The sequence below is a fragment of the Dipodomys merriami genome, unplaced genomic scaffold (assembly GCF_024711535.1).
Source record: "Dipodomys merriami isolate MVZ:Mamm:240054 unplaced genomic scaffold, mDipMer1.0.p SCAF_151, whole genome shotgun sequence".
In the NCBI taxonomy this organism is placed as follows: Eukaryota; Metazoa; Chordata; class Mammalia; order Rodentia; family Heteromyidae; genus Dipodomys; species Dipodomys merriami.
Window position 1 is genome coordinate 2257502 of NW_027202838.1, and position 14219 is coordinate 2271720.

The 14219-nt window shown below is 50.5% G+C and overlaps 1 protein-coding gene across 1 annotated transcript in view; it reads right to left on the bottom strand.

Moving 5' to 3' along the window:
- LOC138827187 (proton-coupled amino acid transporter 1) overlaps positions 1-14219 on the bottom strand; it is a 35303-nt gene that overhangs the window by 4368 nt on the left and 16716 nt on the right. Inside the window, exons 3-10 of the mRNA XM_070022676.1 lie at positions 13753-13843; positions 12656-12744; positions 12060-12155; positions 11799-11883; positions 10901-11119; positions 8115-8213; positions 6867-7033; positions 5104-5273 (exon numbers count right to left, since the gene is read on the bottom strand). Coding sequence (XP_069878777.1) covers positions 5104-5273; positions 6867-7033; positions 8115-8213; positions 10901-11119; positions 11799-11883; positions 12060-12155; positions 12656-12744; positions 13753-13843 — 1016 coding nt within the window. The remainder of the gene's footprint in view (positions 1-5103; positions 5274-6866; positions 7034-8114; positions 8214-10900; positions 11120-11798; positions 11884-12059; positions 12156-12655; positions 12745-13752; positions 13844-14219) is intronic.

Consider the following 14219-nt stretch of genomic DNA (forward strand, 5'->3'; position numbering starts at 1 on the left):
TTTTCTTTGACTCTGAAGATCAGATGGGCCTTGACCTCACCATCCTCCTGCCTCTGCCTCCCTGAGCGCTGGGACTGTAGACAGGCACCACAGTGCCAGGCTTGGCTTCCATCTCCCTGCCCTACATGCCAGGACAATAGGGTCTCTGCCGCGGGAGGAAGGCCATGATGCGGAAGAGGGGCTGGGCCACCTCTGAGCAACTGCTCATCACCTTACTACCCAGGATACTGCCATTCAAAACCTCAGTGTCCCCCCCCCCCCAGTCCAGCTCTACGATGAGAAGCCCACGTCACACGCATTTCCAGAACAGCTCCCAGGACTGTCCCCCGAGGTATCTCAAGCAAAGGGGAGAAGCTCCACCCTTTCCTGGGGTCCCCTGCACTCAGTGTCCCCACCCGAGTGGTTTTCCCACTGGGCAGGCAGAGGCCAGTGTGTTACACGTCTATTTGAGGGTTGACTGTGGGCTCTGGGTTTGAATTTTACACTCCAATCCGGTGTTGTTCATGAGTTGGGGGACACTCCCCATTTTCTTGTGGGCAAAATAGAAGTGCTACTATGATCACGTGGCCATAATCAGGTTTCGTGAGGCTGGGGGTCCCGAACCCACAGACCTGGGATACAGCGGAAAAAAGACAATCTACCTGCGGGTTAACCGAACATGGGTGGACTGTGATTCCCACTGTGGGGTTCCCCGGTAACCTCTTAGGAGACAGCGCCCCATGCTCAGCCTCACCCCAGCGACTCCTGAGGTTCATTCTGCACAGGTGGTCATCTGAACTTGGTTTCTGGAAAGTGGACGGGACCACATGGTGTGCAAATGAATTCGAATCCCAATACAGTCCTTCATGCTTGCCTCTTTCCAGAGCCTGACCAGCTGCCAGGGCCTGACTCCACTCCCTGATTACTGTCACCATGGAAACCAGGCCCAAAGGGCCAAAGGCTGGGAGAATGCCAGGAGGAAATGAGGACCTCAGAGACAGAAGGAGTGAGAAAACACAGGACTCCCAGAGGAGGGATGAAGGAAAGACAAAGAGGGATGGAGGGGTGGTAGAAAGCAGAGGCTTCCCTAAGGCCACCCTAATTGTCCTGGAGCTTTTTGTGTCACCAAAGGGAATACGATGGGGGTTTCAATGTTCAAGAACAAAGCGGAGGCTGGGAAGGTGGCTCAGTGGTAGAGCGCTTGCCTTGCATGCATGAGGCCCTGGGTTCGATTCCTCAGCACCACATAAGCAGAAAAAAGCCGGAAGTGGTGCTGTGGCTCAAGTGGTAGAGCGCTAGCCTTGAGCTGAAGAGCTGAGGGACAGTGCCCAGACCCAGAGTTCAGGGACCACAATCGACCAAAAACAAAGAACAAAGCAGATTCGGGGGACACAGAAGCTCAGAACTAGTTCTGGGTGCTCAGCCATCCTTCCTCCTTTTCCTTTCTTCTATGGATCAGACACCGGCACTTCCAAATCAATGTCTGGAAAGTTGGGGGAGAGGAGGAGAGGATACAGGCTTTTTTTTGTCAGTCATGGGGCTTGAACTCTGGGCCTGAAAGCTGTTCCTGTACTCTTCAGCTCAAGGCGAACATTCTACCACTTAAGCCATAGCGCCACTTCCAGTTTTCTGGTGGTTCATTGGCTATAAGACTTTCATGGAGGGCTGGGAAGGTGGCTCAAGTGGTAGAACGCTAGCCTTGAGCTGAAAAGCTGAGGGACAGTGCCCAGGCCCAGAGTTCAGGCCCCACAACCGGACCCCCCCCCCAAAAAAAAGACTCTCAGACTTTCCTGCCCAAGCTGGCTTTGAATCATGATCCTCAAATCTCAGCCTCCTGAGTAGCTAGGATTACAGATGTGAGCCACCAGTGCCCAGCTATACAGGCTTTTTATTTGTCCTGTAAGCAAATGAAGGTCTCTTTGGGCCCTTAGCTCTCTCTACATAAAGAGATGTGGTCACTGCCCCCACTTCCCACCCAGAACCTTGACTCTTCTCATCTGCCACATGGGGGCGGACAGCTCCGTGAGATCATTCACATAACAAACCCGGAGTCCTATACAGCATGTCACAAAAATGCTTAAAGCCAGCTTATGGTATGGCCATCCTACCTCTCACAAGCTGTGGGACCCAGGGCAGAACTGCTCACTCTCTCTGAGCTTGGGAAACAAATAGGAGAAGATTTCTAAGGCCTGGCCTACCTAACTGTGTCATTTTAAGACAATGCTTAAGACGGGTGCCGGTGGCTCATGCTTGTAATCCTGCCTACTCAGGAGGCTGAGATCTGAGGATCATACTTCAAAGCCAGCGCGGGCAGGAAAGTCCGTGAGACTCCTATCTCCACTAAAACCCTAGAATACCAGAAGTGGTGCTGTGGCTCAAGTGATAGAGCGCTCACCTTGAGCTGAAGAGAGCAGGGACAGCCCAGGCCCACAAGTTCAAACCCCATGACTGACAAAAACAAACAAACAACGAAAAAGACATTGCTCGGTCCTGATTCGGTCACTTCATTTCAGGAGCAGATCCTAGGCTCCAACAAGCTGTGTTCTTCTTACTGGCAAAGAGCCTGCTCAAGAAGCTACAGTGGATACAAGATCTAAATGTCGGCCGGGTACCAGTGGCTCACACCTGTCGTCCTAGCTACTCAGGAGGCTGAGATCCAGGGATCGTGGTCTGAAGCCAGCCCAGGCAGGAACATCTGTGAGATTCTTACTAATTTAACTACCAAAATCCAGAAGTGGCTTTTTCTTAGGCCCTGAATCCAAACCCCCAGGACTGGCACCCCCCCCAAAAAATCTAAATGCCATAGCAAGCAACATTGGACACCTCTAGAAGAACAGAGCAGCAAGAACAAAGCAAATGCACAGAGACCCCGCAGGCAGCCCTAGAGAGCCATCCAACGACTTCAAAGTCTCCAGGAAGCTGAGGACGCCACGGGGCTCTCAGAGATGAAGGGGCTACCTTCATTAATGGGATGAGATGCTAGGTACTAAGCCACGACAGACCACAGAAGGGAAAGGCAGGTGCATGCTCTTGAAGATCAAAAACAGCCCTAGCTCACTCAGCAGGGTCTTTCAGCAGAAGCCCGCAAGATGAGGCCCAGCCCCCACCGAGCCTGGGGAAAAAAAAAGCATGGTGAGAAAACAAAAGAGGGCTCTAAGTTGAAAAGCACAGGTTCTGGAGAATCAGGGAGCCAGGCTTAACACACACACACACACACACACACACACACACACACAATCAGGGAGCCAGGCTTAAGATACATACACACACACACACACACACACACACACACACACACACACACACAAAATCAGGGAGCCAGGCTTAAGATACACACACACACACACACACACACACACACACACACACACACACACACACACACACACACACACACACACACACACACACACACACACACTCCATTCAAACCTTCAAGTGCTGCTGGCAAAGGGCAGACAGTTGCCCCGCCCACACACATTAAGGCAATGTATCAGAAAAGTAAGAGACAGCGTGTGCTCCCCCTTCGCAGACACTTGAGCCCTGAATTAGCTGCCTTGAGGGCTCTTTCCACACCACTGGGTCTGCCCAAGGCCCTGAACACTGCCCAAAGAAGAGCCACACGTAGAAGAGGAAGCCAGGAATTCAGGCTGCCGTGGCTCTCCAAGGCTGGTGAACCCAAGCTGTCTGCCCTGTCTCCTGCCCGCCCCACCCTGCTCTCTTTAGGAGAGCTGTGTGAGATCCAATCAGAAGGAGTTCTCTGCACGTGGAGACTCAGAAGTAAAATGAGAGAGCAGCAAGGGCCTAGAGGGCTTGCTACAGCCAGATCGGGTCCTGTTTCTTAGGTGGGTAAAAAGAATAATCTGGGCATGCAATCCTAGCTACTTGGGAAGTGGAGATGGTTTGAAGCCAGCCTCGGGCATGAAATGTTCAAAAGACTCCGTCTCAACCAATGGCTGCCTATCATCTCCTGTAATGAGGATGCGTAAGTAAGAAGATTCAGTCTAGTGTGGTCTGGGCATAAAGAAAGACCTACCTAGCCAGGTGCTGGTGTTGCTTGCCTGTAATCTGAGCTATTCACAAGGCTGAGACATGAGGATTGAGGTTTGAAGCCAGACAAAGCAGGAAAGTCCATGAGACTCTTATCTCCAACTAACCATCAGAAAACTAGAAGTGGAGCTGTGGCTCAAAGTGGTAGAATGCTAGCTTTGAGCAAGAAAAAAATAAAAAAAAGCCCAGGGACTGCACCTTGGCCCTGAGTTCAAGCCCACAACCACCACCACCAACAACAACAAAAGACCCTGTCTTGAAGATAACCAACATAAAAAGAGGTTAGGGATGTGGCTCAAGTGGTAGTGTCTGCCTTGCAAGTATGAGAGGCTTTGATTCAATCCTTAGTACGAAACAATAAAAGAGATACAGAGAGAGAGAGACACATACACAGAGAGAAAGAAACAGAGACAGAAACAGACAGACAGACAGACAGACAGACAGACAGACAGACAGACAGACAGAGGAGAGCCTTTTGCTTGCCTTCTATACACTGACAGCCAAAAATGTCATTTCTGACTCCTCCAACTATAAGCAACATTCAAATCATTCATCTTGAAAAAATATTCAAGTCTGTTCTATTTTTAAAGTCATAGGAGCCAGGCCCGGCGCTGGGATTACAGCGATGTGCTACCACATGCAGCTCTTTGGCATTCTACAGCATGTCTACCAACTACTGTCCTCATTCCCGGGTCCCGTAGAATCCAGACAAACCAATTCACTGCAATCCCTGGGTACGCCTCCACTCAGAAGCCATGGCTGGCCTGGGAAGGTGGCTCAGTGGTAGAGTGCTTGCTTTGCATGCATGAAGGCCTGGGTTTGATTCCTCAGCACCACATAAGCAAAAAAAGCTGGAAGTGGTGCTGTGGTTCAAGTGGTAGAGCGCTAGCCTTGAGCTGAAGAGCTGAGGGACAGCAGCCAGGCCCAGAGTTCAGGCCCCATGACCAGAAAAAAAAAAAAAAAAGCCATGCATGTCTGCCTGTAGCCCCCCCGCCCCTCTCCTGGGAGCACTGGGGACTAGGTGACCTTTGATGGTGGGGGGAAGTGTAGACACACAGGGCCTTCTATACTCACAGGTGAGGCAAACCAGCATGGTGCGCACAAACAGGTCCACCAGTAAGTGGCAGCGATCGGGTACTCGGGACACAAAGAATGGGATGATGATTTCGGCCGGGACGTAGAACTGCAGTGCGTAGGTGAAGAAGATGCCAAAGGAGTAGAGCAGCTTGACTGACTGGTACAGCCTGCAGGGAGATCAGTACCCCTTTGTCCCCCGCTTGGCTGGCTCAGCACCTTTACAGACACCTATTGGCCAAGCCGCCAGACCCTGTGAACTCCAACCTAACAATTTCACATCTAAGTTCTCATCTCGTGTGCACACTTGCAACACGGACGCAGAAACAGGAAACCCTGGATATTTTAGAAGGAAGGACCAGTAGCAGTGGAAAGGTTTAACCAGCGGGCACATGGGTGACGTAGTTCATGGCGCTCCGTGGAGCTCATGCCTGGTAGCTTTGATATTTCCAGGGACTTGAAAGCATTGTGTGCCTGCTGGCGTATATGTCAGGACCCTCAGCCCTTCCCTGCTGGGGGTCCAAGGCTCAGTGGGGCTCTGACGCCCCTCCTCCTCCACCAGGGTCTGGAACACAATAGACAGTGGACCAGCTCTTCTTTTTTTTTTTTTCTTTTTTCTTATACCTGTAGTAGGGCTTGAGCTCTAGGCCTGGCCATTGTCCCTGAGCTTTTTCTGCCCCAGGCTGGTGCTCTACCACCTGAACCACAGCTCCATTTCCGGCTTTTGGCTAGGTATTTGGAGATAAGAATCTCAAGGGCTTTCCTTGCCTGGCTGGCTTCTGATGGGAATCTGCTTTGTTCTCACAACTCAATGTTGCTCCTATGGCATGGCCCACTGACTATCCTCCTCCCCGGACCTTCCCAGAATTCTCTGAACCAGATTCACACATGAGACAGTGAGTCAGCCGGCCTCCTTCATTGGATGTATGCAAATGTGGTCATTTGCTATTGGGTATATGCAAATATGGTCATTTACTATGTGTAAAATGGGCACTGACTTGCTCTTGCTTGAACTCTAGGACTATGTTCTTAGGCCATAGGCAGATCACCCTGGGGCGGCCTGGCCTGCACACCAATGCTATTCACCAAGAACTCCCCTTGGTGCCTCAATCTGCCTCATCCAGTTCCCTCTCAGCCCCTAATGGCACACACAGGCAAACTAGCCAGGCTGGCCAAGAGGTTATTATTTCCATTTATCCCTTCCACACTAACAAAGTTCTCAGTATCTGCACATGGCGCCTACACTAACAAAGTTCTCAGTATCTGCACACGGCGCCTCTCCACAATGAGGTTTTCATCTTAGAAAGAGAATTACTAAGCCAAGCACCGGTGGCTCACGCCTGTAATCCTAGCTACTCAGGAGGCTGAGATCTAAAGATCATGGTTCAAAGCTAGCCCAGGGCAGTAAAGTCTGTAAAACTCTGACCTCCAATGAACCAGCAATGAACCACCAGAAGTAGAGCTATAGCTCAAAGTGGTAGATGTGCTAGCCTTGAGCACAAAAGCTCAGGGACAGTGCCCAGGCCCTGAGTTCAAGCCCTAGGACCTGGCACAATGGTGTAATGGGAATGGTGGGTGGGGGAGGGGGGATGGAATCCATGATTCTTGGTTCTTGGGGCTCAGGATTTCTCTAGGGGAAATGTCGTCACAGATAATGGCTTGATGCATGAAATCAACGTAAAGCAGGAATCACGCAGCGTGTGAGGGCTGAGAAGCTCAAACTTCTGCCACCACCCCACACCTTGACCCCCTCCCCCACATACCAGCAGTTGGGCAGGTTGAGGGTAAGGCTGCCTTGGATGTTGGCACCGAATTGCAGGTACCCCAGGGACCCCAAGCTGATGTAGAGGATGGTGACAATGGCCATCCCCACGAACAAGAGGACTGGAAATTTCTGGGGATCCTTCATTTTGTTTTCGAGGGGCAGAACCTACACATAGTAAGAGAGGAAGGAGAGCACAGAAGACGAAGAAAAAAGTGAATAGCCAATCAAAATATAACCATCCAAAACCAAAATTATTCTCAGACTCCCCAAAGTACATTTCCCTCTCCTGATAGGAAAAAAAAACAAACAAACAAAAAAAACAAAAACGGATGCATCAAAGTTATTCCATCAGCAGCTGGAAAGGTCTAGAAGGGATTCCAGAGCTGACTGACTTAAGTGAGAATCCAAGACATGGAGGGGAAGGGGAGGCAGGATGACTCCAGGTTGCTGGCCCAGGCCAGGCCCCCCGCCCTCCCCCCCTCCCCACACACAGGTGTGTGGCACTCAACAGCGCCCCCAGTGTCTGACCTGAGACCACAGCTCCCAGCCAACCTGTGGGAACAGGCAACCAACCGCTCTTGGCCCATTTCCTGCCTCAAGAGCTGCCTGGGGTCCCACTCACTGACCTGAGCAAGAGCACGGATCCCTCACAATGGTGAGGGCATAGAGAGCAGGGGAGGGGACCGTGAGGTCTTCATAAGCTGCCGCTGCTAGTTTGGGAGGACCATGGTCCCAGACCAGTCCAGACAGCGAAGTTCACAAGACCCACTACTTCTAGCTGTACGTGCCTATCATCCTAAGCCAGGATGGAGAGGCCTGAGATAAGGAGGATCATGGTTCCAAGCCAGTCCGGGCAGCCAAGTCCACGAGACTCCATGATGACAGGAAGAAGTTAAGTACGCACCTGTCACCCTTAGCTCAAAAAACACCAGCACAAGAAAAGAAAAGGACGGAGACACGGCTCAGTGGTGGAGCACCTGCCTAAGCCAGTATGAGTTCTTGAGTTTCAAACCATAGTACCTCTCTGCACGCTTAGCCTGACACCCAAACCACTCCCCCTCCCCGCCAATAAAAGGTTGGCGCTGGCAGCTTGCATGGAATCCTGCAACACGGTTCACTTGTTCATGAGTAGAAAAGTCCCGGATGTCAAGTCCGACAGTGGGGACAGGGAAGGTGCCAGGGGACACTGGGTAAACAGTATAGATTCCCAGGGGACACTGGGGGCCCAAGTCACAATGCCACTTACCATTCCGATGCTTTCAAATGAGAAAATGGCTGTGCCAAAGAACAGAGGGTAGGTCTTCCATGATGCCACCAAAGGTAGGTGGCTGGGGTCTGGGATCCTCTGAGAAAGAGAAACAGAAAGAAAGCCAAAGGTAAGCAGAGATTCGGGATCAGAAGCCCCCAAATTGAAGTGGCCACACCTTTTCTGAAATTCCAGATTCCTAAAGGGAGAAAGCCTGAAGGGACAGGTGATGTGGGGACTTTTTTTTTTCTCTTCAGGCTGAGAAAACTTTTATTTTCTCAAGGGAAGCCTAGCCCAATGTGCCAAATGTTGAGAGTTTTCGATTCTTTCACTAGGTCACCCCCATCCATAGATATTTAATGCAAGTAGAAAAGAAATCAAGAGAAAAAGCCAGGTGCTGGTGGCTCACACCTATCATCCTAGCTTCTCAGGAGGCTGAGATCTGAGGATTGGGGTTCACAGCCAGCCCAGGCAGGAAAGTCTAGGAAACTTATCTCCAATTAACTAGCAAAAAGTTGGAAGTGGAGCTATGGCTCAAGTGGTAGAGCACTGGCCTTGAGCAAAAAAAAAAAAAAAATGCTTAGGTATAGCATCTAGGTGCTAAGTTCAAGCCCCAGGACTCAGGGGGGAAAAAAGATGAAAAACAAAAAACAAAAAACAAAAACTGAGCAGAACTATCAACAAGCTAAAGCATTTAAAACTGCCCTTAAGAAAGCAATCCACTAAGTAATGAGCCGCACACCGGCAACTTCACAGAATATTATGCATGATCTGAGCCACAGATAAAGAAGACGAGGCTGTATTGGTGAGGAGGAGTCAGTCCCAGAGCCAGTCCCCTGGGGATTCCCAGGGAGGGACAGTCACTGAGAGAGGGACGGGCCAGGGGTGGGTGGCACCAAAGCTGTGGTCCTTGAAGAACGAGACTTTCAAGGCAACGCTTCAAGTAAAAACTGATTTAGAAGCTTCTATGGCCGTAGCATCTGCAAAGTTCATGTTGAAATCTGTCCAAGTGGCCATTCTGGGAGGTGGTACCTTTAAGGGGTCGGAGAGGGGGGATTTGAGGCTGGGCTTCCAGGGAAGTCAGCAGGGGAACACATGGCTTGTGAGTGCAAGGCCATGGGACCCATCATTTTCTGGTGAACTGGGGTTCCTTGTCAAGGGGTTAAGCAAGTCCTCACTTGCACGGGACTGGATTGGTTGTTCTGAGAGTGGGTGGTTATGAAGCAGGGAATGTGTTTTGTTCTGCCCTTCTGGGAAGCGACTCCAAGCGCCACGCCTTCCCAGACTTCCCAGCCTCCAGAAGCAATAAAATAAGTCCACGTATACTCTATGGAGGAGCCTCTTACTAGTGCTCCTAACAGATGCTTCTAAATTGGTTTACTGATTGTGTGGTTTACTGATTGTGTTGGGTTTACTTAGCAAGGTACGATGAAGAAGGGTTTACTATGGCTCATGGCTTCAGAGCTTTCTGTCCAGGGTGAGGTAACTCTGTTGCTTTGGGGAACTGCGTCTAGAACATCACCACAAAAGGCACGAGTTGCTCACCTCATGGCAGACAGGAAGCAGGGCCAGAATCCCAATACCTCCCCTCTTTGAGGGCCCGCCTCCAATGACCTCACTTCCTCCCATTAGGCCACATCTGAAGGTTCTAACATCTTCCCACTACTGCTACAAGAAGGTGAGCAGACATTTAGCATGAAGTACTTTGCAGGATGCTCATCTAAGCCAGGTATTTAGATACCTCTGGAGCACAGCCCAATAGTGTGATAGAATCATCTGGAGTGAATCAAAGGTCTTTTACTAATCTTTGCAGTAGGCTTCACTTTGGAAGCTTTCAAAACAATGATACAGTAATCTCTTCAGAAGAAAAAAGAAAAAGAAAACAACTTTTGTTTCCTAGGTCCTACGAAGAAATCATATAGATTTGTTTATAAGAAACATTTCCAAGGGCTGGGAAGGTGGCTCAATGGTAGAGCGCTTGCCTTGCATGCCTGAGGCCCTGGGTTCGATTCCTCAGCACCACATAAGCAAAAAGAAAAAAGCCAGAAGTGGCGCTGTGGCTCAAGTGGTAGAGCGCTAGCCTTGAGCTGAAGAGCTGAGGGACAGCGCCCAGGCCCAGAGTTCAAGCCCCATGACCGGACCCCCCCCCAAAAAAAAAAAAAAAAAAGAAAAAAGAAAAGAAACATTTCTAAGCCAGGTGCTGGTGGCTCACATCTGTAATCCTAGCTACTCAGGAGGCTGAGATCTGAGGATCGCGGTTCAAAGTCAGTCTGGGCAGAAAAGTCTGCAAGACTCTGATCTCTAATTAACCACCAGAAAACTGGAAGTGGCACTGTGGCTCATGTGGTGGAGTGCTCACCTTGAGCTGAAGAGCTCAGGGACAGCACCCAGTCCCAGAGTTCAAGCCTTATGACTGACAAAAAGAAAAAAGAAAAAAAGAGGAACATTTCCAGCCGGGAACTGGTGGTTCACACCTGTCATCCTAGCCACTCAGGAGGCTAAGATCTGAGGATCATGGTTCGAAGCCAGCTCCCACAAGAAAGTCCATCAGATTCTTATCTCCAAGTAACTACACCATAAAAGCTGAAAGTGGGGCTGTGGCTCAAGTGGTAGAGCACTAGCCTTGTGCACAAAAGCTCAGGGACAGCACCCAGGCCCTGAGTTCAAGGCCCAGGACTAGCACCAGAAAAACCTCTAATCTGTATTTGCCATACTAAGGGCCCCTATTTATACTTCACTCATTTTCTCTGTTATCTCGCGAGAGCATGGGGAGCCCGAGCCCACACCTGAACGATGAACTGGTAGATCATCACCAAGCTGACCAGCATGCTGACGTTGGCCAGCAGGGAGAAGATGGTGAGGGCCCGGAGGTTTCGGATGAAAACCAGCAGCACCAGGAAGGGCAGGAAGGAGAGCATGTAGAGCCGCGAGTCCATGGTGGGGGTGAGGATCACCGTCTCGTTGTGGTGGCAGTTATTGGTGGTGCCATTGGCAGCTTCTAACACCTAGAACGAGGACAAGAAAAGAAAAGGGGGAAAACACTGAACAAAGTAGCAAGCTGAAGTCCCACTAGAAGAGGATCCTGGGTGAAGGCTAGGGTGTGTGTGGAGGCCAGGGAGGCACCTACAGCCAGCGGGTCCTTCCTGGGACATCTCTGCGTGGCTATCCTGAGCAACCCAACTATCTGAGCTGGGCTTGGTCACACCTTATCTAAGATAGAAAGATGGAGAAGTCATCCTGAGGTTTCTGTATTGCTTTTTTGTGTGTGCCAGTCCTGGAGCTTAAACTCAGGGCCTAGGTTCTGTCCCTGAACTATTTTTCTTTTTTTTGCTCAAGGTTAACACTCTATCACTTTGAGCCACAGCTCCATTTCTGGCTTTTTTTTGCGGGATAAAAGGGGGAGGTTAATTGGAGCTAAGACTCTCATGGACTTTCCTGCCTGGGCTGGCTTTGAACTGAGATCCTCAGATCTCAGCCTCATGAGTAGCTGGGATTACAGGCATGAGCCACCAGCACCTGGCCATCCTGAGTTTTTTTTAATACCCCAGATCTTCAGGTGACAAATCGAGATTGTATACATAAAGAGTAAAACCTGACGTCTTCAACTGGCAAAAACTGGCTTAGAAGGAACCTATTCCTTGATTGGCATATCCCTCCCCTTTCTCTCTTTTAACCAGAGCCTACCTGTTTAAAGTTGTCAGCCAGAAACACAAAGTAGACGCAGCAGAACCCCAGCTGAGTGATGATCAGGAAGAAGTCTACAATGTGCCTGCAATGGGGAGGATGGACGTGAACATCAGTACAGAACAAGCAAGCTTCCTAGAAAGCCGAATGGCTTGAACAATACTTCCCCAAGATCCCCTTCCCCTTCCTGGCTGGTGACACAGCCAAGCATAGCTTGCTATGAGGAGAGTAGTGGGAGTCACGTGACACAGAGTCCGTTACCTTCCCCAGTGGGAATGGCTCCGGATCCAAGCACTGGGGTTGGCTTCCAGCCCACACATCACGGTGTCCCCGTAGTCCATGTAGGGTTTGTTCAGCCTGCCAGAGGGTGGTGAACAGAAGGGCAGAGCAGGTGGGTTAGACAATGAGAGTAACAGCCACTGGCACTTGCCTGTCATCGTAACTACTCAGGAGGCTGAGATCTGAGGATCAAGGTTCAAAGCCAGCCCCAGCAGGAATAATCTGTGAATCTGTGAGATTCCTAACTCCAATTAACTACCAAAACAAAAATGCTGGAAGTGGAGCTGTGGTTCAAGTGGTTGAGAGCTAGCCTTGAGCACAAAAGCTCAGAGACTGTACTCAGGCCCTAAGTTCAAGTCCCTGGACTGGTGCATGCACACACATGCATGCACATGCACACACACACACACACACACACACACACACACACAAAGAATGGGGCTATGTCTATTAGACTTCAGTAAATTTAACCCATGACATTAAACAAATGGTGGAAGGCAGTGCCCCTGGGAAGCAAGGAGGTCGCATTGTGTGGGGATTGGGGGGGGGGGCGGTGTAGGTGGTTTGGGGGCCCTCACCTGCGGCAGAAATGGTGGGCGCATTTCACCAGGATGCTCATGCAATGCACAGCCACAATGCTGATCACCAACAGGCTGAGGGGACCCAACTGGAGAGAGAGAGAGATTAGTGGGTTCAATCGGGCCTGGACCTGCAGGAGATGTGATCTGTCAATAATAACATGCTACCCGGGCATGTCTACAGGGGGGCCAGCACGAGAGGAAAATGCACTCATGGGGATCAGCTGGGAGAGAGGAGCTCCGGGCCACACCTGCCACAGAGTTCATCTGGCAGACAAGACCAGCATAGGGGGAGTGTGTGTGCTTAGCCTGTAATGCATGGGCAGAATAGAAGCTCCCCAGCTGTAGGGTAAGGGGTGGGGGGGAGGAGAAGGCATCCTGAGCACAAGACCCCATCAGGGGGTTGGGGGAGCTGAGGACAGACAATCCCCATCTCTGAAATTGCAATAGCTTTGGGCCGATGATCTACAGAAAGTGAACGATAAAAAAAAGATACACGCTTCTCAGGGTTGGCCACTGAAGATGGGGCTGGGGACTGCAGAAAGCGAGCAAACCTTCTATCCCTGACACATTAAGTTCAGATTATGGACAGAAACTGCCTGGGCCACATGGAGAGCATCTTCTCTGTCCCAGAGGATCGCCAAGATGACAGGGCTCTCTGCTGATGTGCTGAATGCCCGGATGCAGTTTCTAAGAGCCTAGACTGGGCCTAGCACACAGAGAGGCCCCAGTAAAGCGCTGTCAATGAATCATGTCTGAATGTTTTCTTTTCTTGGCTGAATTAAGACAGGGACACAAAGCCTCCCAAGGCTCACACCCGCAATCCTAGCTTCTCAGGAGGCTGAGATTGGAGGATCATGGTTTTGAAGTCAGCCCAGGTGGGGGGGAAAAAATCCATGAGAGACTCTTTATCGCCAAATAACCAGCAAAAAGCTGGAAGTAAAGGTGTGGCTCAAGTGGTAGAACACTGGCCTTAAGCCAGAAAGCTAAGGGACAGAGCCAGGGCCCTGATTTGGAACCCCAGTACAAGCACAAAACAAAACAAAGTTACAAACTGCCTTGTCTTCACACTTCCCTCCAGCAGCATGGATGCTTACCAAGATGCCGGCATTCTTCACTGCCAACGGCAGCCCCAGGAGCCCCGTGCCGATGTTGCCTTTTAACAGGTGGATCAACGTCTGCAGCGATCTGAATAGGGAGGGGGGAGCAGGGATGGTCAGCTGGACACAGGGCATTCAGTCTGTGTTCCTCCATGCAAACCTGCTGTCTCAGGCCCGAGACCAGAGGCTGACAGGTGCTTCTACGCTCTCCCTCTTCTTCTATGAGTGACTGCTTCTAACCACTGCCCTGAGCATGGCAAAGGCTCCCCCAGACAGCAACAGAGGGTGACAAAAATGATTGTGAAGGGGTTCTTCCTGTGTGGGAAAATAACCAATAGGCCAAATTCTCTTGTCACGGTGTTTGTTTTTGTTTATTGTGTGATGGTCCTAGGACTTAACCTCAAGGCCTGGGCACTGCCCCTGAGCTTCTTTTTGTTTAAGGCTAGTGCTCTACCACTTGACAC